The sequence below is a fragment of the Galendromus occidentalis genome, unplaced genomic scaffold (genome assembly GCF_000255335.2).
Source record: "Galendromus occidentalis unplaced genomic scaffold, Mocc_1.1 scf7180000077191, whole genome shotgun sequence".
Classification (NCBI taxonomy): Eukaryota; Metazoa; Arthropoda; class Arachnida; order Mesostigmata; family Phytoseiidae; genus Galendromus; species Galendromus occidentalis.
The window spans coordinates 832,379-852,306 of NW_003805179.1; the positions used below are offsets into that span (position 1 = coordinate 832,379).

The 19,928-nt window shown below is 51.4% G+C and overlaps 1 protein-coding gene across 1 annotated transcript; it reads left to right on the forward strand.

The window, feature by feature from the left end:
- The first annotated feature begins 5,562 nt into the window (after window positions 1-5,562).
- On the forward strand, window positions 5,563-13,075 carry Rab3-GEF (Rab3 GDP-GTP exchange factor). Its single transcript, XM_029111004.1, is given in 22 exon segments — window positions 5,563-5,646; window positions 5,895-6,280; window positions 6,496-6,643; window positions 6,880-7,041; window positions 7,271-7,433; window positions 7,535-7,701; window positions 7,799-8,120; window positions 8,221-8,442; window positions 8,642-8,908; window positions 9,041-9,192; window positions 9,302-9,491; window positions 9,617-9,743; window positions 9,852-10,149; window positions 10,287-10,475; window positions 10,587-10,766; window positions 10,892-11,002; window positions 11,109-11,356; window positions 11,483-11,615; window positions 11,757-11,948; window positions 12,061-12,405; window positions 12,604-12,676; window positions 12,780-13,075. Coding segments are annotated over 22 exon segments (4,455 nt in total).
- The last annotated feature ends 6,853 nt before the right edge of the window (window positions 13,076-19,928 follow it).

A 19,928-nucleotide genomic window follows, 5' to 3' on the forward strand; every position in this document is an offset into this window, starting at 1 on the left:
TCCTCGGAGGAGTGTTTTGAATATCCGTCGTCACGCTCTCAGCAATCTTCTCCTCTTGAAAGTTTTCTTCTCGCGAGAGAGCCTCGTTCATACAAGGAGCTGCATCGCGATCCTGACGCAATTGATCATCCCCTTGAATTCAGTGGCGCGCTCTCGGCGTCGAATAATCATGTTTTGCCGAGCTTGCTTCATATCCTTGATGCCCGACCCTAGCCGCGTTCTCGAAGCGAGAATTCCGCGCTGGTTGCGCGAGTCAGGCAAACCGAACTTCGGGCGCTAGGTCGGAGTTTGACGGTTCCACTTGCAGAAAACAGCGTGTACGTCTCGAAGCTGCCCGAGGCTGTTTGCTTTTATCATAGCAAAGGTCCAGCAAGTTCATTTTCTCGACACTCATCTGATCTCACTTGTACCAGAGCCGTCCGCACAGTCTCGTGAAATGCAAGCATCAAGTCTTAGGTGAACGCAGGCCGATCGGCTATCGCTGACTCGGCGCTCCTCAGGCGAGAAATACCTTATTTCATCCGTGAACATCATCTCTTGACCGCATATCACCGAGAGCGACCACTTGAAGGGGAGGGAACTCGATTTGAAAAAGTCGAGTAACTCTGGTGCTCGCAGTTGTTGCCAAGGTCGGCCTATCGAGACCAATTTCTCGGCCCATCCCACAGAGCGAGAAATCGTTCTCTTGATGAGCAGTCGCGGACGAGGACTGCAAGAGTTCTTTCTCGGTGGATCCGGGGCATCTGGACGGATGGCTCGCTTTCTCTCGCTCGAAGACCTTTATCGTTGAGCCTTGGAGGAATCGGATGAGACATTGATCCATTGCTTGGGGGCGGGTTCCGCGGCTGAGGTCGTCACTGTGGTTCCAGCAGGCGGGACAGAATTCAGTAGAAGAGCTCCAATTGGTGAATACTGGAGGTTGAATATCGACGGTCCCGGGATAAAGTTCCCTCGAAGTCTCCATTTCGCTTTGGGCCTAGCATTGTTAGCAAGGGTCCGTGCCGATTCTCACTCCGGGTCCATGGAACAGAATCCACTATCCTTGAGGACGTTCAGTGTGTTGTCCAAAGTAGAAACGACTGCAAGAGCTAGGAAAATTCGGACTCGGTTGTCATCTGCTCCGGAGACCCTGCTAGGAGATTCTTCCTCTCAAGAAAAAACTCAAACGGCTCCGAACGAGAGAAACATTAGGTTTTCCCGTGCCCGGGCCGCCGCGGCGGTAGAATACAGATGCAACGCTTTTCACCGCGACTGGCGAGCTTTTCCAGAACTAAATGTTCCCTGTATAGATTATTCTGCTCCGAGTCGACCTTGACCCCCATCCATCTGATCTTCTCAGGAGACAGGACGACTTGCCTTTCTAGGTTCCCTCAGGTTCAGTCCACGGACCCGCTACTCTAACGAAGGGATCAGCCGGGAGATTGGATTCCGACGATTTTCTCGAGCGTCTCCATGGAGGAAAATCGGATAAGCTGCAAAGGTGGTCGTAGCAACGGGAGGTATGATTGCGCTAATTATTGTCGTCGGAGCCGTCCGTCCGCGGCAGCATGTCAAAGGCTCGGTCCCACGGAGGACAGCGGCGCGAGGATTCGAACGTGTCGATGGCGTTGGTGGCGCTGCGGCTGCATTAGGACCTTCTCCGGAGCGAAAGGAGGCGACCGCGGCGGCGGCCTGGGCCCTCCACTCAGTCTGCGATAACTCTCCAAAGGAACAGGAGCAAACAGCACAGTTTGACGCTGCTCCAACGTAAACTTCGGCTGCTGCTAGTATATGTGATCAGTGATCTGAGGTGAGCGCACTGGACTCCATCCAACGAAGCTTCCGCCGGTCATAAGACCAGCGGGATCGGAGGCCCGATTTCGACTCGGTGGACTCGATTGGAAGTGCGAGGGCACCGTTGCCACGATCTACGAATTCGTTTACCCAAATTGTTCTTCGGGCAACTTGACGGAACTCCGCTCAGTGAAAGAGTTACAGTTCCCGAGTACGATTCACTGACTGTGCCGAACCATAACTCTCGGAGCTCGTCGACGACCCGCGGCACGGTTTCCGCCTTCAACCAGCGGGACCGAATTCGGTCAGTGCTTTGATTGTCTAGTGGGTCAGTGCAGTGAGCTTGTCGAGGAACGGAATCCATGTAGTTCTCGTGTGTTTCGGAAGACGACACGGGGAGCTGCAGCACGCGAACTCTCAAATTTAGAACATTGCGCTCTGCGCATTGCGGAGCGAAACGACGGAGCTGACAGTGACGGTAACCGGGGAGGTGTATTCTATTTGTCCGGTCGTCAATTTAGGCAATTCGGTATCGCTCACTAATCGAATACTTCCGAATCTTTTCCTTCCGCTTGTCTTACGAGGAAAACGGTCGGCTCGTTCGGCGGGGACCAGGTTGCCTAGCTTCTGCCTAAAACCAAACTCGATTTCACCGATCGCAAAACGTTGGGAAAGAGCGAAAAACTTCATCAGATGAAGTTTCTCGAGTCTACCAATTATTAGAACGAGTTCTTGGAAGTGAACCCCCTCATACAGACGCGAGGTCTGTTGTCCGTCAGCGTAGGGGCTCGGTATATAACTCTGCTGACTATTTTGATTGATGATGACCATGAGCCTTATTTCTATGGGTGTCCTCCTCGTCATCGAATCAGAGCAACACGATAAGGAAGCTGCTCGCGGGTGTCTTGCGTGCGACGTACAGCGCTTTTCTCTGCGTATGTACCGACACAGAGTTTCCAAACAAACGAGTGTGCGAGCGTAGACACGACTCGTCTCTTCGCTGAGTAGCAATCTGTGTTGTCGCGCCAAGTGCCCTCACAGAAGCCAAATCCCGATCCTATTGAATCTTTCGCGTTCATTCGCGCGGCCCAGTGTTCTGTGTATAGATGGCGATTGCGATGATAAAAATTGCAAGGAATCGGGCTGGATGAAGAGAAAAAACAAGAGAAATCGCGCTGTTCGCTTGCGCGGCGGATGAATGTCAAGGGAACAACGAATGTCGTTTGCTTGCGTTCAAGAACACTGCGAGCATCGCCCCGATGAGTCGAATCGCTTCTCTACATCCTTCGTCGATGGATTCGTCTCGATAACGAATTGAAGTGTGTGCTCGTCGCGAGATCAAACAATTTTTCCGAAGCTGGTCGAATCTTCCGTAGTCACTGTTTCGCCAACCGGCTCCGTGCTTGTCTTCGTCGCAGTCGCCTCGATTGGATTGAAGAACGGCCGCGACAAATATCCTTCGGGGGTCACTTGATTAACGATCGCGAGCGTCTTCCGACCGCAAATAGTCTTCGAATCATACATGTTCCCGATACGTTCTAAGGAAAACATCCGTAAAGCCTGAGAATGTTCTCAAGTAATGAGACGACAGGGATTTTCCACTCGAAAACTTCTACAGACTGCAATTCGCAGATTTGTCGGACGCCGTGCGTGACAGGACCGTTTTCGTCAGTCCGAGAAACATTTTATTCAAAGCAAGCCTCGGCCCGGAAGAATGATCTACCGCACCTCTACCTGTCATTGACTGTCAACGACAGAAATTATGGAGATTGTCTGATTGCAGCGATCTATGTACAACAAGAATCGCTACGGAGGTGCTCGAACAGACGGGGCCTGTATCGGAAGTCGACTGCGCTTGGATGTGGAAACTTGAGATATTCGGAGCCGAGGATATCGGTGCTTCGAAGGCGCCTCAGGCTTATTCCGTTTGGCGACGTTTCCTAACCCCACAATCGAGAATGATCACTTGCCGCGAAATTTTCCAACGAAGAGCGACGTTCCGTTCGCCCACACTTGAACGAAGAAAAATTGAGAGAATCCGTGAAGGGCGTTCGAATTCCGATGGAAGGCTAAGAAAAATGGTAATTTTTGCCCACTTCCCCGAAAGTCCTGGGGAGGGGGGCGATGGCTGACTCAGGTGTCGGCTTCCGAGGCGCCGACGCCTGGTGCCGTGTCGTATTTCTCCGGCTCATGAGGCCAGAGTTCACGTCTCCGGCATGGAGAGTCGGAATGCTTTCGATTCGCAAGAACTCCCATGGAAGTGCCCCGTGTGTCCTGTTCAATCCGGGGGAGAAGGGCAGCGAAGCAATGGGAATCACAGTCCGAACGGCCGTCAGTCTTCGGCTGACATAGCTCACTCTATCGTGTCGAGCATCGGATATTCCGGGGCATCAGCCAAGAGAGAGCCGACTCGGAGCGAATCTTCGAATCTCCGATCCCCCTCATTCGAATTCCTGATCAGTGACATCTTGGAAACCTTCCTTATCGCGAGTTCCACGCTGTATCGATTTTATCCAAGACGATCGCCCCAAGATTCCGGCTCCGCACCTCGCTCGGGGTCGATTTGGGAGCGTTTCAATGAGTTCTGCGGGAAACCGTCACTTTCTTATCGATCGCAATATTCGCTCCCCTCTTGTCCGCGTTGGTAAACATCCGAAGCTGATGATTGCGTTTCTGGTGGCGACCACTCACCTCGCAAAAGAGGTTCCTCCGAGATCTAGCAGATGAATTTGACGGCTCCTCAGCATGAGCATTCCGATCCGATTGTGGTTTCACCTTCGCTTCTCTGAACACTGACCATAATTTCCCCGGAGAACACGCACGACAAGCAACAAGTAAAGCTCGCTAATTAGGAGATCATTTTCTATATCAGCAAGCTCGATGTGTACATGCTGTCACGTAATCAGTTGATCAGGCGAGCCGAGATGGGGCCAGACTGGAGAGGTGCGATTCAGCAAAGTTTGTCTAACAATAGAAAACGTCGGCCACAGCACACGTAGGAGATTGAGGGACGCAACGTCTCGCGGATATTATTTCTTGGCTCGCCGTCAATCATTCCCCGACGTTAAACAAAGTAGACACTTGGAAAATATATATGTATGTACATACGTCAGAGCAGCACAACGATCGAGCCAGCGGTCGGCACTAAGACGGCTGGTGGATGGACGGCTCCAATTCCCTTTCTTTTGGCCAGCGCGGCGATCTCCGATATCCGATGAAAAGAGATCACGAACGGAGCGTGACGGCTCCGTCGCTATTGCTCTCCTTTATGAAGCTCCATATGTGAGGAGCGATGACTTGTATGAGAGGCATCGCATTGTCTCAGATGGGCTTTCAGGCACTCGGATGCTCTCGGATCCCTGTTGAGACTGCTGACATGTCCCCATTCAAGAATACGGCGATCCCCTGCGTTCATCGCATGAGCTCCGAATCAGAATTGCCGATTAATCGCGTGGGACGGAAATACGCCGAACCTGATGAGTCCGGCCAGATGATACACAATACACATGCTAGCGTATCCTTACTGTTCAGCGTGGGGGTTTGAGTCGGACGATCCAACTGATAGCCTGATAGGGTAATCCTTCATCAGCAACCGGCATGTAGATCATGGGACGCGAGGTGGCCCCAGACGAGACTTCCGCGCTTCGTGTCCACGACCCACATGGAGCCGTGCTCGCCATGAGGGTCTTGTGGTATCTCTTCGGGATAAAAACGGGTCTTCCATCCTTTCAGGACCAGATGAGTGCCAAGGCTCCGCCAGCACCGAGCTGAGTTGCTGCCCAGGCAGTAATGGACATCGTCGGAAAATATTTCTGTCCTCGCCTTGTCGACTACTTGGTCGTGGTGGGCGCGAGTTCGAACCATCATAAAAAGGTCAGCCATCCAGAGAGAGAACAAGTAATCACTCTTCACAGCTCGTTCTGTGGGAGCGTTCCAAAGTTGATAATTCCCATGGCTGCACGCTTTTGCCCTCAGCCCCACGGATTTCAGTGGGTCTATTCAAATAGCTTCTCGAGCCAAGCGCTTCCGGTGGGCTTTTACGAGCAGCTCGATTTAGAATGGGGCGTCGCGGAGGGTGTGCGCAGCCTCATTGGAAGTTCACTCGGAGTCTCCACTTTCAGGTGCAGCTGCCAAAACTGCTCCGCCGCTATCCCATAAGCGACCACGCCGACTTCGCCCTTCCTCACGACGTGAGCTACTTCTGCCAACCGGAAGGATGTCAAGTGCGCGGGCCGAAACAGCTCGGTCTACGCGAAGTGGAACCGTTTGTGTTCTCATTGACCGAGAAGGACTCGAGCCGCGTCCGTTATGGAGTTTGCCTGAACTTTCAACGCAAGTTGCAAGTGTCGGCAGGAGCGCGAACTTTATTCAGCCTGACGTCATTTTGCGTCATTTCTCACCATCCGTTTTTTTCGACGTTTCGTGAGTGTTTGCTCGAGCTGAAACGCATCTTGGACACCATCAACGATGCAGGGATCAAGTGCACGTGTCAGCAGCCCTGTCAAAAGTGAGTCCCTCGGCAGTCCCGGAAGACGATATTGCCTTCGTCCGAATCACGTTCTTCACCGTCAGAGCAGCCGGCCCTCGCTGTCAGATCCTGCCCTCTTCTGCTCTCCTCCTCAATCCTGTTGCCACAGCGCTCCAGAGCGCCTCCGATTCGAGAATCCAAGTTCCGGAGGAAGTCGCTCACGATGCTGACGTCGATCAATCTTCCTATTGCAGGGACTCGTTGTGGCAAACCTTCGTTTCGCCGCATGCCGCAATCTCATCATTGTGTCCCGCGTTATTGGAAATCGTACAAGAGATTGAGAAATGGATCCTCCGTCTCTTATCGCTGCCTGTGCCGGTACCCGAGAAAACAAAGGTCGAGGTAGGTCAGCGGCAGACACGAGTCGAGCGGATTCCGACCGGATATTTTTCCTGAGCCGGGAGCCGACATGGGTGCCTGACCCACTCGGATCCGACGTACAGGGCGAATTCGGGGGCATTTGGGCTGGGGCTATTTATTAATCAGGCTCTGAGTGCTGATAGTGAACGATTCGTGAAGTCGTACGATTCCTGACTCGTATCCGAAACCTCAAGAAAATTGGCTTCCATCTATTCCAGGTGGAATTACTGTCGATGTGCCAGAAAGAGCAACCCATTGTTTTCGCTTTGCCCGACCACAAACGATTTTCGTTGCTCGACTTCCCTGTGCACTTACCACTGGAACTACTAGGCATCGACAACTGTGTTGAAGTGCTCAAATGCATTCTACTCGAGAACAAGGTGAGCTGAGTTGAGTGGCTACCGCAATCACGACGTCAGCAGAGAATTGTTCCGACTTTCGCGCAGAGCGAGTCTCGGTCCATGCGGCGCAGCGGTTCGGGGGGGCGGGACAAGGGCTCGTAAGGAAGTTCGTATCCGACCTACCGCTGGCTTCCCGGTACGCTCGAGATACGAATGATTTTTTCCCGAGGCATGTCAGTACACTCAGCCCATCCCTTTCCACCGACAGGTTGTCCTTCAGTCCCGTGACTACAACGCCTTGTCAATTTCTATTATGTCGCTGGTTGCGTTACTATATCCCTTGGAATATATGTTCCCTGTGATTCCGTTGTTACCCACTATCATAGACGAGGCCGAACAGCTTCTTTTGGCGCCGACGCCGTACATAATCGGTGAGCGAGATTTCTGTCACCTACATATAAGTCGGCAATGGATCGAGTGATACAACGGCGAAGCATAGCGAGTTAGCTCACGAGCATTTCTACCGATGCAGGCGTCCCCGCTTCATTTTTTGTTACAAAATCGAAAAAACTAATGTTGCCGAACGATGTGTGGCTCGTTAACCTGGACACCTGCACAATCACTCGGCCGCCCGGATGCGAGCCCATGCCACCTCTGCCTCATCCCGAGGGCGCTCTACTCAGCCACTATTTCTCACAGGTCGGTCTGAACGAATCGAATACGAATTAACAAGTGTCGAGACGTCGAACGATCGATTCTGGAGGTCGACTTTCTTCACGAGACATTCATCCCGCAGCTCCTCGAGTCGATGAAAGGACGGAACTCGGCTTCACTAGTCCTGGACGCCGACACGGTTGACGTCGCAATCCGTGTATCGCTGGTGAAGTTTTTCAACTCATCTGGAGTGTTGCAGAATGTTCTGGAGCACACGCGCACCCTGCGTCTATATCCCCGGCCCGTGGTGGCATTTCAAGTGAACAGTTTTCTCATGTCTCGCGCCGAAAAGAACGGCGAGCCGCCACCGTTCCTCCGGAAGCTGGTGCGAACTCAAGCAGTCGAATACTTCATCGAGTGGGCCCTCAAGCCCTCAAACGTGGCTTTCGAGAGAATTAATACAGGTGGGTGCTTCTCGCGTCTTTCACGGCTCCCCGAGCTCCCCGGTTCCGCTCCCAGAACCCCGGACCCAATACTGGATGTCCCGACTGAATCTCGTTGCAGGCATCTCGGACGCCATGACGATCGGTGACAAGCCAAAGTGGTACAGTGACGAATTGGAATCCGTCCGCGTCGCCGTTTGGAGTGAAAAACTCGAGGAAATTCTCAAAGATGTTCGAGATCGGAGTCGCAAACAAGACGCCGAGAGCGGCTGCGAGAGCGAACGATCTCTGTCCGAGGAAGAGGACGAAGACACCGAGCAGCAGCCCATGTTTGTCCGCACAGGTGGGATTCTGCGGGAAGGCAACTTCCCCATTCCCGGCTCCCCGCTCGCGATGAACTCGGCCCGAGATACTACCTAGCTAAGAACAGAAGTCTAACTTATTCGGGGGTGTAGAGGCCGCGAACGCGCTTCCGCTGTTGACGGCGGAGCTCCAGGAACGCATTCAGGCTCCCTCGAATTATTCGCGTTTTCGCTCCGCAGATTCGATGGCCGAGAAACAGATAGAGGAACGACAACACCCCACAGGGGACTTCCCGGCACTTTTTGATCATTTGCTCGTCTACCAGCCGCCAACCCAGTTGGTTATTCCGGGCACTCCATCATCACAGCACACCGCGCGAGAGAGGAGAGACTCGTTTAGCGACAGCTCACTTTCCGACGAAGCGCTCGCCAGTAACAAAAAAGATGATGATAAGGGCGGTCAGAGCAGCAGCTACGATGAGGATTCGGACGATGGCGTCAGGAGTGGTGAGCGAATTTCAGGTTGACGTAATTTCACCGCAGTCTCGTTTCCCCTAGTGGCTGAAAAGCCCGGCGTGGGAATTTTTTGCTCTGAATGCGGGACTTCCGACCCGGTTGATTAACGAGCGCGGATTCCAGACGAGGGGGAAGATGACGAATTCGCACAGGAAGTGGAACACATTGCAAAGAAGCTCAGCGGCGTTCTCCACCGCGCGGGCTCACTCGGTCAGAACGCCCAAGGCAAGCCACTCATGGAGAAAATGATCAAAGCTAAAGAAGGCCTCGGGAAAGTAAGTTCGCCTCGCCAACAATTTGCGCAGTGCTGATTGCGAGCCGCCGAGTCTCTGTGTTGCGCAAAGTCGTATCTTGTATCTGACCGAGTGTCCGGAATCCTTTCAGGCCGGCAGAGTCGCGGAAGAGCTGAGCAAGACAGCCGCTAGCGCAAGCAAGAAAAAGTTCAAACAGGCCCTCAGTGGAGAACGCATGGCTGAGGCCAAGGAAATGCTGAATGAGAGCGGTCTCGATAGAGTGGCCGACCAAACGAAAGAAATTGCCGATCAGACCAAACACGCTATCTCTGGATTCATCAGTGAGTTGCACAATCGAGCGCATTGACTTGGAAGCGCCTCGGTCCTTAAGTGCGACTGCTTCAGTTCGCATTCAGCGGAACAAGTCTCCCATTGGACACTAGCTAGCATGCGCAATCAATTGCAGGCAAAACTAAAGAGAAGTCGGAACCGTTAGCTCCGTTAGCAAAGGCACAACTTAGCAAGCTGTCACATCAAGCCGACAGGAAATTCAGCGGAGGGTCACATGGGGGACGGAACTCACTCGAGCCGAGGTGAGTGGATGATCCCGAGCTTACCAACCAGAAGACGGAATCTCGCCGAAGACGTCTGGTCTCCCAGAAAATAACGTGGGACCGGGATGGTCGTTCATTCTCTTTCAGTGAACTTCAACGCTTTCTACTCGAAGTCGTGATGGGAGTCGCAGATGGCAGAGGCGTGAATTTCTTCCAACAGAATCGAGTCAAACAACTGATGTGGGATGAAGGACACCGGAACTTTGTGCTTTCCAAGCTGAACAAGGCTTTTGAGCACAAGGTTGGCCCCGAGGACAACATTGAAGACGTCCGCATCACTAAGGACGTCTTCAAAGGCACCGTGAAGATGCTGCAATACATCATAGCCGGCCTAGAACACGATTATCAGAAGTGCGGGACTGGCGGCATCGCAAGTGCTATGCAGGTAACTCGCGGCTCGGTCTGTTATGCTTCATTGATGGAGCGGGGAAAAGCAATCTCAGCCCTCACTCGAACGATTGGACCGTGCGCACGTTCCATGCGGGACTCGACGCCGAATAAGTCGGGTTCTGTCGATCGCAGGTACTTGAGATCGCCCATACCCATTACTACGACACCATAGGCAACAGGAGCAGTAGGAGTAGCTTGAGCAACAACCTGCTGGGATCGGCAAGCAATCAGAGTATTTCGCAGATGAGCACGCATTCCGCGATATCCACGGAAACCGTATATCCAGCTGCAGCAGGTCGGTAATCGGATTGTGAAATTCACGTGGATCGAAGGCACTCGCACGAGATGCGATAGCGATCGGCATTTCAGTCGGAAGGCTCCGGAAACGTTTGTTTATCGACCGGGAAATCGCTCGCAATTTCAGGCCAAGAGCGGGCGAATAGCAATCGTCCCTCCATAGATCTCGGAATGGGGAAGAGCTTGTTCGCTCGGGGCGGGGTTTTCTCCAAGGTGGACGCCATCAGCGATTCTTCAACGTCGGATATGTTCAAGACAGGACTCTCCAGCATGAAGAAAATGATGAACAAGATAGCCAACAACGCCAATAATCAAGTAGGCTATCGGTTCAATATCTCTATATTTTGGAATGCACGACGTCATTATCCCGGAACGGGAGATTTTCCCACCTCATGTGAATTTTTCCATTCATATTTATTCGTTGTGGAATCTCTTTCCAGTCCGACCTTTCGGACACGGGATCCATATCTACGAACCCGCTGTTCTTACAACGGAAGGAGAGGAAAGGTTCTGCGGCGCGATCCGCGATCTCAGACAGCGACGCTGACCTGGTTCGTAGAGTCGCCGTCTCTCGTTTCTTTCCAGACGTGGGAATTTCCCAAGAAGTGCGTCAAGGCACCCTCAGATGACGAAGGCAATAATCCTCATCATTACCAGGTGTCACTCGGCGGCAATCGCAAGGAGTCGTTTTGGTGTGCCGGGAAGCCAGGTCAAGCGGGCAAAGTTCTCCATCGTATGTCGAGCGTCGAACCCCCAGAACGAATTTACGTCTTCCAAGAGTTGATCAAGGACAAGAGTACATTGTGGGACAACATGGAGTTCTGGGAAGATGTGTTCTACGACGCTGTAACTCAGGAACGCGATCTCATAGGCATGGACCAGAAGCCTGGCGAAATGATGGAAAGGTGAGCAGAACTTCTACATGCCTCGACCATTTAGCACCCAGCATTCAGCTCTCCGGAACGTGCCCTGCGGCTTGAGCATCGGACAGAACGCCGAGTTTTCTACAAGAACATTTTATTGTCCCACAGATACACTGGCCTGAATAATTCAGACCAGAAAAGACTACAAGAGGATGAGGATAGGCTTCTTGCGGTTATTCTACAAAACCTAATTGCTTTCATGGTTATGATGAACGTTAGTAAGGATCGTTTGCGACAAAAGGTCAGTGATTCGAGTCGATAAATTGGAAATTTATCAATGACTAGTCATATCATTTTCGTATGGACGCTCTCGATTGTTAGAGACGCTCTCGAATAATCGGGGACTGCCGATGCGGAAGCTGAGTCGTGTTTCTGTCCGCAGGTCCGTCGTTTGTTGGGTAAGTGTCACATATCGTTAGCGTACAGCGCAGAAGTGAACGATGTTCTTGACCAACTGGATCATCTGGAGGGGAATTCGCTCAGTCTGAAGCCCTTAGCGAGTCAGCAAGTGTTGCGTCAAACCTTCACGGTGCGCTTAGGGAATGATTCAGCAGAGTGTACGCGCTTCATGGAGGTTGGTACAGGAGCAGAATCGGTGCCGCTGTTTCAGATTCGTAACAACGCATTCCGAAGGATATTTCCGATGACCCGACTTCCTCCTGACTGATAAGAATCGCTCCTCGCAGGTTCGGGAAGATGGCTTGATCGTCCGCGCCGCCAATGGCAGTATCGTCGAGAGGTACTTCTTCGAGAGGATCGTCAACATTACCTATTGCCCCACAAATAACGTTTTGTGCCTCTGGCGGCAGTCGGGGGCAGAAATGCAACTCCACAAATACTACACGTCCAAGTGCAAGAAATTGTATTACTGTATCAAAAGTGCCATGGACAATGCCATCAGCCGCGACGGATTGAGGAAGCCCCTCCCCGACCTCGGAGGAGAGTTCCCCATCGAAGACATGCAGACTGGAGAGGGTGGCATACTCCAGGTCTACGTTGACGGAGTGGGACTACTCTTCGAAAATAGCAAAGTAAGTTCAGAGATCTGTCGCCCGATCGTTCGAATAGCCTCGAACACCATTCGGACCATCCCTGGTTGAGATAGAGTACGATTGTTTGCTTCTGGCTGTGTCAAAGAGCAGCGCTGATCCTGCCCCGTATCAGCCTCCAGGCTCATGTCAGCTTCCACCCCTAGAATATTCATTATCTCAAGCTTAAAATAATTCCAGTTCTTCGTGCGGGTCGAGAACATTTACAAATGCTACCACACAGATGAAGGCGTCTTCGTTCTCGAGGAATACAGTGAGTTCTCGCACCGATCTATCATGTGCCAGCCTTCGCCGACGATCTCGTTTTCGTTCAAAGCGAGCAAGCCGCCAGCTGATGCGATTTCTTCCGCTTTCAGATCCCAACACGAAGAAAATCTCTGAGCGCAAGTACCGATCCAAGATGGCGTACAACATCTTCTACGCTGTACTCTGTGTTTTCTCGTACCTGGCGGCTGGGCCGGCAATGACGCCCTCGCCTAAAGCCACTTCCCCAGCTAGGGAAATAGCCCCCGGCAACAGCGGTAGCAGTAGTGACGGGAACAACTTAGCCACAAAGAAACAGACGAAGCTCCAAGCACCTCCTCCGATTCCTCCGGCTCCGAATCCGGCACTTCTTGTAATTAGCCACGAAGATCAAGTTGAGCGTCTTTGAGCCGAAGTCACCGAACCAGATTGCGAGCCGTGAGCTGCGAGCTGCACACCTACACGATGTGTTAACTGAAGGCGCATGGAACCGTAATCGAAGCGATATCCACGAGAAGCGATCCTCGAGTTCTGGATATTGGGCTTATTGTCAGGGCTTGAACTTCCGCTCCCTGGCCCGGTGAGAGGATTTCTGCGATCACTTCGACTGCTCTGTCCCGGAGTTCGTCAGTAGTTAGGATGTTTGCGGAGGCTCAAGCTAATTATACCCGAAGAACATCGAGCACAGCACACAAGACATTTCCCGATGTATTCCAACGTTACAAATAAGGAGCTTGCTGTAGTGAGTTCGCTTCGCAGAATGGAAGCTATCAGACTAGCGCAGTGTAGATACGGGGAGATAATATCGCAAACGAAGATGTGACTATCCTACGCGTAATGTAATTATTAGAAGCAACAGGGGTTGAGTTTGACACAAAGCATTCGATGGAGCGACGTTATATTTTTACTTTCTGCTATCCAGGAGATTCAGTCAGGATTGAAATGCATCTCGGAACTTCGATGCGAGTTCAGTGACCGAAATACCGACAATTAGCTATAGCCGGAGTAAGTGACTGAAGAACCTCGAGCTCCCGTCGAGCGAGGAAATCTTCGCCATACCCATCGCGAAGCCATTGCCACGACAGATATTGGATCAGTGGAAGAAAGTTTTTTACGATGAAGACGCAGTGCCCCATCCGATTGAGCGAATCCATCGTAAGGAATCCTCTGCTGCCGACTCGAGAGAGAACTGGGTTGTCGACGGAAATCGTCGATGGTGGACATCGCCCACCTGGATCGCGACAAGTACTATAGTAATTGAGGTTAGAGTCAGTCAACTCATGATGGGTCACGGGAGAGCTTTTGTAAAGCTCTCATTGGCGCCCGGAGAAGCATTCGTTTGAGCCGATGGCGCACAGCCGATCGGAATGCTTGAGGATGAAGATAAGAATCGCAATATACCTGTATCACATACTATCGGTGAGATAGAGATCATCGCGGAGAAGACGTAGGTTCCGTTACACCATCAAGATTATAATTAAGTAAGTTATGTATATTTTGTTGTTGCAGTCGTTCGCTAGGAGCAGAACCGCAATTGAACGACAGACATTATGATTGCCGTTGTTGAGACGATGTAAGTCGATTGATAACACTCACAATACGACCACCGATGTAGGAAGGACGAACACTGAGAAACAAGTCAAGCAATAACACCACACAACTCGGAATATCAAGTCAGAATGTACTCGAAATAAAAAGATCATCTGAGAGGGTTTCATCCATTGGAAGCTTGAGTAGAGATTCCGTCTCTGAGCAGGATCATTCAGAGAGCCAGACTTCGAGGTTCGAGACATCAGCGGACGAGCGTTGCTTACGAGTATGGACTCGATCAGCATCCATCGCATGAAGAACGATGCACACAAGCTGGCATCGGAGATCGAACCCCTTCCTGACGAGTAAAAACTGCGAGCACTCCGCTTGCGTTCCGAAGAGTTCGTGTTCGGTCCTTGAGAAGAAAATCAGGGAAGGGGCTTACCATAGGGCGAAAGTCTCGTCCGAGCGACACATTTGAGCGGGCTGATCACTCCGCACCCAACCGCACTCCGGTCCATGCATATCGGTATAGTCCTCCCGTGGCCTCGAGCTTTCCCCTCCCGAAATCAATCACGCTTCCGGTAGGGGGTCCCGGTTGAGGTGAGAAGCGTAGCTACTTCGCCATCGCGCCATCTGACGAGAAAAACGCAATCACGATCCGCAGCGGGTCACAGACAGACAGACAGACACCCGAGAGCAATTCCTCTGCTCCTGGAAGCTCTGCAGTAATCTTATAGCTTCCAGCTCCAGGCTGCAAGGGAGGGAATCGTTCCGAGATACGATGAACTATTCCGCGCGAGTTTTTCGGTTTCGAACACGTTGGACTATCTCTCCACATGAGGGGCGTCCCAAGGCCCAAGCATGGTTTGGAGCGTCAAGTCGTTGACGGTTCAATGAAAACACGGGAACTCGAGTTATAATTTTTTGAGCGACTCCGAGTCGTCGGCCAGTCCCCCTTGCCCAGCTACAATCGGCGCCCGATGATTGAACTCGACAGCAAAAACATGAGTGAGAATGACTCGATCAATCGTCATCTCCATCAGAAGGCTTAATCGTCTGCTTTCGCGCATTCCTCATTTTCCGGAAAATGCGAGGAATCGATATTCAGGAGTTTTCCGGATCGTCTCTCACTGTGATTTACGTAATCGATATCAGCCTCACGCTCTACCGGAACTTTGGAGCCTTCAGAGATCTCAGCAAGGATTGACTGGCTCGTAGCTCCATGAATTTCGTCATCGTTGCTTTATTCAGCCACACGATTCCTCCTGAACGAGTCGAGCTATTGAGTCGCGGGGGGCTGCAAAGCTCACTGCATGAAGGCGGAGTGCTTGGTTCCAGCCCCTGATCGGAAACGGAGACGATGCCCCGGCAAACGACCGGCAGAAAATCAGAGAGAAAGCCTTCGACCCATCGTGGCGGCAGCAGCTGGTGGTCTCGGTCCATCCGATGAGCATTGTGGGACCTCTTCGCACGCGCTCCGAACTCGACGGAGAACAACGAAGCTCTGAGCAGGATTTCAGGAACTCTTGGTAACTTTCGCGATCACGGACAGTCACGCTTCATTAACAGGGAAATAAGGGTATAGATAAAGATGTTAGAAAAAGTCTCTAGAATGGCCCCGGAAGACAGCAATAACTCTCGTGGCTGACCTGATTGGATACAGAAGTGACAGCACCGGTCCCAGGCTGGAAGGAGTTAACGAATATTCGAGATCTCCCCCCGCTCCTCGCGAAACGTCATTAGGACCTGCGTTAGACATAAAATCTCAAAACTTCCAAAAAAACAAAATTTATCCTCATCAAGTGCAATGGGTCACGGAGTTAAACGACAATGAGAGCCGGTTTTCGCTTACGCTCGTGCAACGACAGGCCAGGATCCCCGCTCGATATTTGAACGAGCGAGAACTTCACGAGGAGTCGGTTTGGTTAAGGCGTCGAGGGCCATAAATTATCGGGGTATGCAAAACATCGATCCATCACCGAACTGATAGCGTCAGCAGGTGGAAATAAGAAAGAAGAATAAGAAACAGCCTGAGGTGGAGAACAAGCACTCCTCGACCCATTTCTCGCTTACTTCTGAGCTCATGAGCACTGTCCGTCATTTTCCCAGATCACGACGGACATTCCAGTGCTCCGCTCACCTCTCACATCGAAATCCTAGACGCCTCGATGTTTTCACAGCCGCTCAATTCTCGAGAACAGCCTCCGTTCTCTGAATGACTAGGCCGACGTAGGTGACACAAGCACCCAAATTCGTCATAATCGCCGCGCGGTCGAGTTTATACATTCACCAGGCTGTGATCTGCACTCTCTGCTCCATTTGACTGACAAATAGACGAATCTGCGGACCGTAGCGCAATCATCAGAGTCAAGCAGCCGGAGGAAGTCCGATTGTCCTGCTCATAGAAAAATGTATGAGAAAACGTCATGAGAGCTCCTAATAAGTTCCTCCACTAGCCTGATGGGACACGAGAGTTTCCGCATTCGTCCTGGACTCCAGGGAGTTGACGAATATTCGGGATCTGTCCCTGCACTCACAAGCGAGTGCCGCGCTCTCCGTGAAAGAAACCAGGAGGATCACCATTATGAATATATTCCCGATCGTTCCAAGGAAACGCAACAGCTCGAAATTCTTCCTCATCATCTGCAATCGATCAAGGGATGAGGCCATAATGAGCTGATCGCGCGAGTTATTCGCTTTGCCTCAAGGTGGAATTGGTTCTCTGGTTTGTCGGCGCATCCTAGAGCCGCATTGATCATGCAGACGTCATTCTACGATTCCCTGAGAATTCTTCTAATTCAATTTCTCCGGCGACCAGGTTCGTCTCTGAGATTTCGGCATCCACGACGCGACTGTTCCGGAAATCAGAATTGTGCTCGCGACGCCGTTTTACGTCTTTGCTGGGGTGACAAAAAATTCAAGGGGTGCGATTCAAATTCCCCAGCTGGCTCACAATCATTAGCGTGGGATTCTCGGAGGACAAGAGACGCTTCGCGATGATAAGTCGATTGCTCGTATGATACGAAGCTCATCTCGGCTGGTCGGTGATCACAGAACACGGTAACGGCGAGCCTCGGTCTTCATCCCTCACTCAGGAATCTCATTTCCTTCCGCTCATATTCGAATTCGGATGAGTGCCAACAGGGGATGTGGAACGGATGTGGAACGTCGGACCTCTGAAGGTTCCCCGAAGGAGATCCATAACCAACGATTTACAGGAATGAAATCGAGCCTGCCAAGCGGATTGTTCCGCACGGTTTCAACCATCTCTTGAGCTCTGTGCACGGCAAAGAATTCCGTCCGACCCCCCCCCCCCCGACGAGCCTGCGCTTGAACAGAAGATCGGGGCACTCGCTTGAACCGAAGCAGCAGACTTTGTACAAGCCATGGCCACGCAGAGAGAGTGCCAAGCGAGGCCGTGCATAGAAAATGTATCAGAGATCTGAACGTATCGGAAGAATCTCGCATGCCTCATTTGTAGCTCCTTTATCGGACTGAGATGCGTCGAGCACCCGTGTCTTCTCCCCACTCAATCGGCTCAGCTCATCATCGAAATGTTGAACTTTTGAGTCGGACAGCTGGAAAGAATGGATTTATCATTGCATGACATGTCCCGTACCTCATGCCCTCTCCTCTTCTGGGCCGAAATCTCGGCAGGAGTTCGATACATTGTGACTCCTATTTTCGAGATTTCGCTGACCATATTGACGAGAACGAAGAAAAAAATTTCAGTCTAGGTTAAGTCTGGGACATCACCGTTCCATGCGTGAAAACGTCTTGAGGGTATTGGTGGACGAAATTTCTCATGCGTCATGTGCCTGAAAGGTATTCATTCCGGCCAATCGAGACTGCCGGCGGATAATTGGTCCTCCTTATTCGACCGCACGGGCTAGATTGATTTCGGTCCAGAGCTGTTTTTGATGCGGATTCCTCCTTGCAGCTGATGAGAGGTCGCGGTTACTGTTGTTGTCGTTCATCGGAGAATTTAGTTAGACTCAGCATCGACGGACATGGAATCCATAGTGAGTTGGAATGTGGATGGTTATGGGTGGCGAAGTTGTTTCCGGTGGGTGAATTCGCGAGGATTCTACCTCGTGAGAACCGAACGAGTGATAGCTTTCCGTGCAATCACTTTCGTGATGTGGCTTGGTGTGAGCTTGCTCCCAAATCGGACGGTCGTAGAGCGAGGGAGTTGACGCGCAAGGCGCAGACCCGTATGAGAATGACGTCGACATTCTTTGGATGGAAGGATTGATACAGCATTGTTTTACTGATGAAGCAACATCTCATCATAGACCAGCGTTCCCAGATTAGGAACCTTTCGATTACGATGCGACAGACTCTCTCTATCGAGCTCCATATATAAGATTCTCCTTTTAAAACCCCACGAGAAGCCTAGAATTCACTATTATTTATCAGATTCCGAGCTTGATCGAGGGGTATGTAGAAAAACCGAAATCATGGAGCAACCATGTAGCGCTTCGCGACAGGATCTCGTTCAGAGGGGAATCCCGGTAATTCCGCTTTCGATACAAGAATCAGTTTGCGGCCAGCGTGAATGAGGATCGAGATATAAGACCGCAAAGTGCGACAAGTTATGGCTATTTGGATGACGAAGTACATCGAACAGGTAACCCGAGCCTGGGTAAAGACGTTTTCACGTCAAAATCTGGCTACGAGCCAAACCGATAATGGCGTAGAACTACGTCGATTCGTTTGAAGGGACAAAATCACTATGAGCGAACAACGGCTGAAGTTCTTCGAAGAATTTCTGGGTCGACGCGCTAGCAGAAAAAAAAAGAGAATTCCGAAGTCCCGAGACCTGGGAGATCCGCTTCGATTCTCTCCAGAAATCTGAGAAAGTTCCTAAGCCGGGTCAAACAGGTTTGTAATGCGGGTCAATTGTGTCGATTCGGGAGGTTCGTTATCCTGAAAGTTCGCTCTCCGAGGCGTCTATTGTTGCGTCGAAACAATAGTTTTTCCCCCTCTCCGTGACGATTTTTTTTCGAACCGAGCCGTACGGCGTAGTTCTACGCCAAAATGCAGAATGTCTAAGTTCCAGTCACGAAGATTCTGTTGATCAGGATGTCCGAAACAGCAATGACGTACATCGGAGGAATGAACACAGAGGGAAGCTCCCTGCACAGAATGAACAAATCCGTTTCGAGGTAGGAGATGAGGCGATCATCAACAAAAAAAAAGTGACGACATCCAGCGCGAAGCGATTTCCCACGTAGAGCAATAAGAAGGCTAACGATACTTCGGCCAACCTGCAAACTTTCGTATTCCTGTCGGCTAGAGAAAGAATTCGTGAATATCCTAGCGCGCGGTGATTTGGAGAAGTTAACGCCAGACTCCTCGCATGCCCCGACTCATATTTCGACCAGATTTTTCGAAACCTCCTGTGGGAGCTTCATCGATGACACGAATTACCGAGTGCATCTTATCCGAATTCGTATTCAGCACTCACAGCGCTGTCAAACTCGCACCAACTCTCACCACGTCCGACGCTGCCGCAACGACCAGGTGTCGAGCGAAGAAGAACCTCAAGACGCCGATGGACATGAATCGGGCAAACATGAACTGGTTGATCGACTTGCCGAATTTCTGCAGCGAATTCAGTCCCGTAGCAGCCCTGGAAGTTCACAGGAGAAGTGTAGTTCCTCTTGGAGCCAAATCGGAAGATCTAGAGGTTCTAATCAGAACTGTATGATTATCAGAGTTTTCAA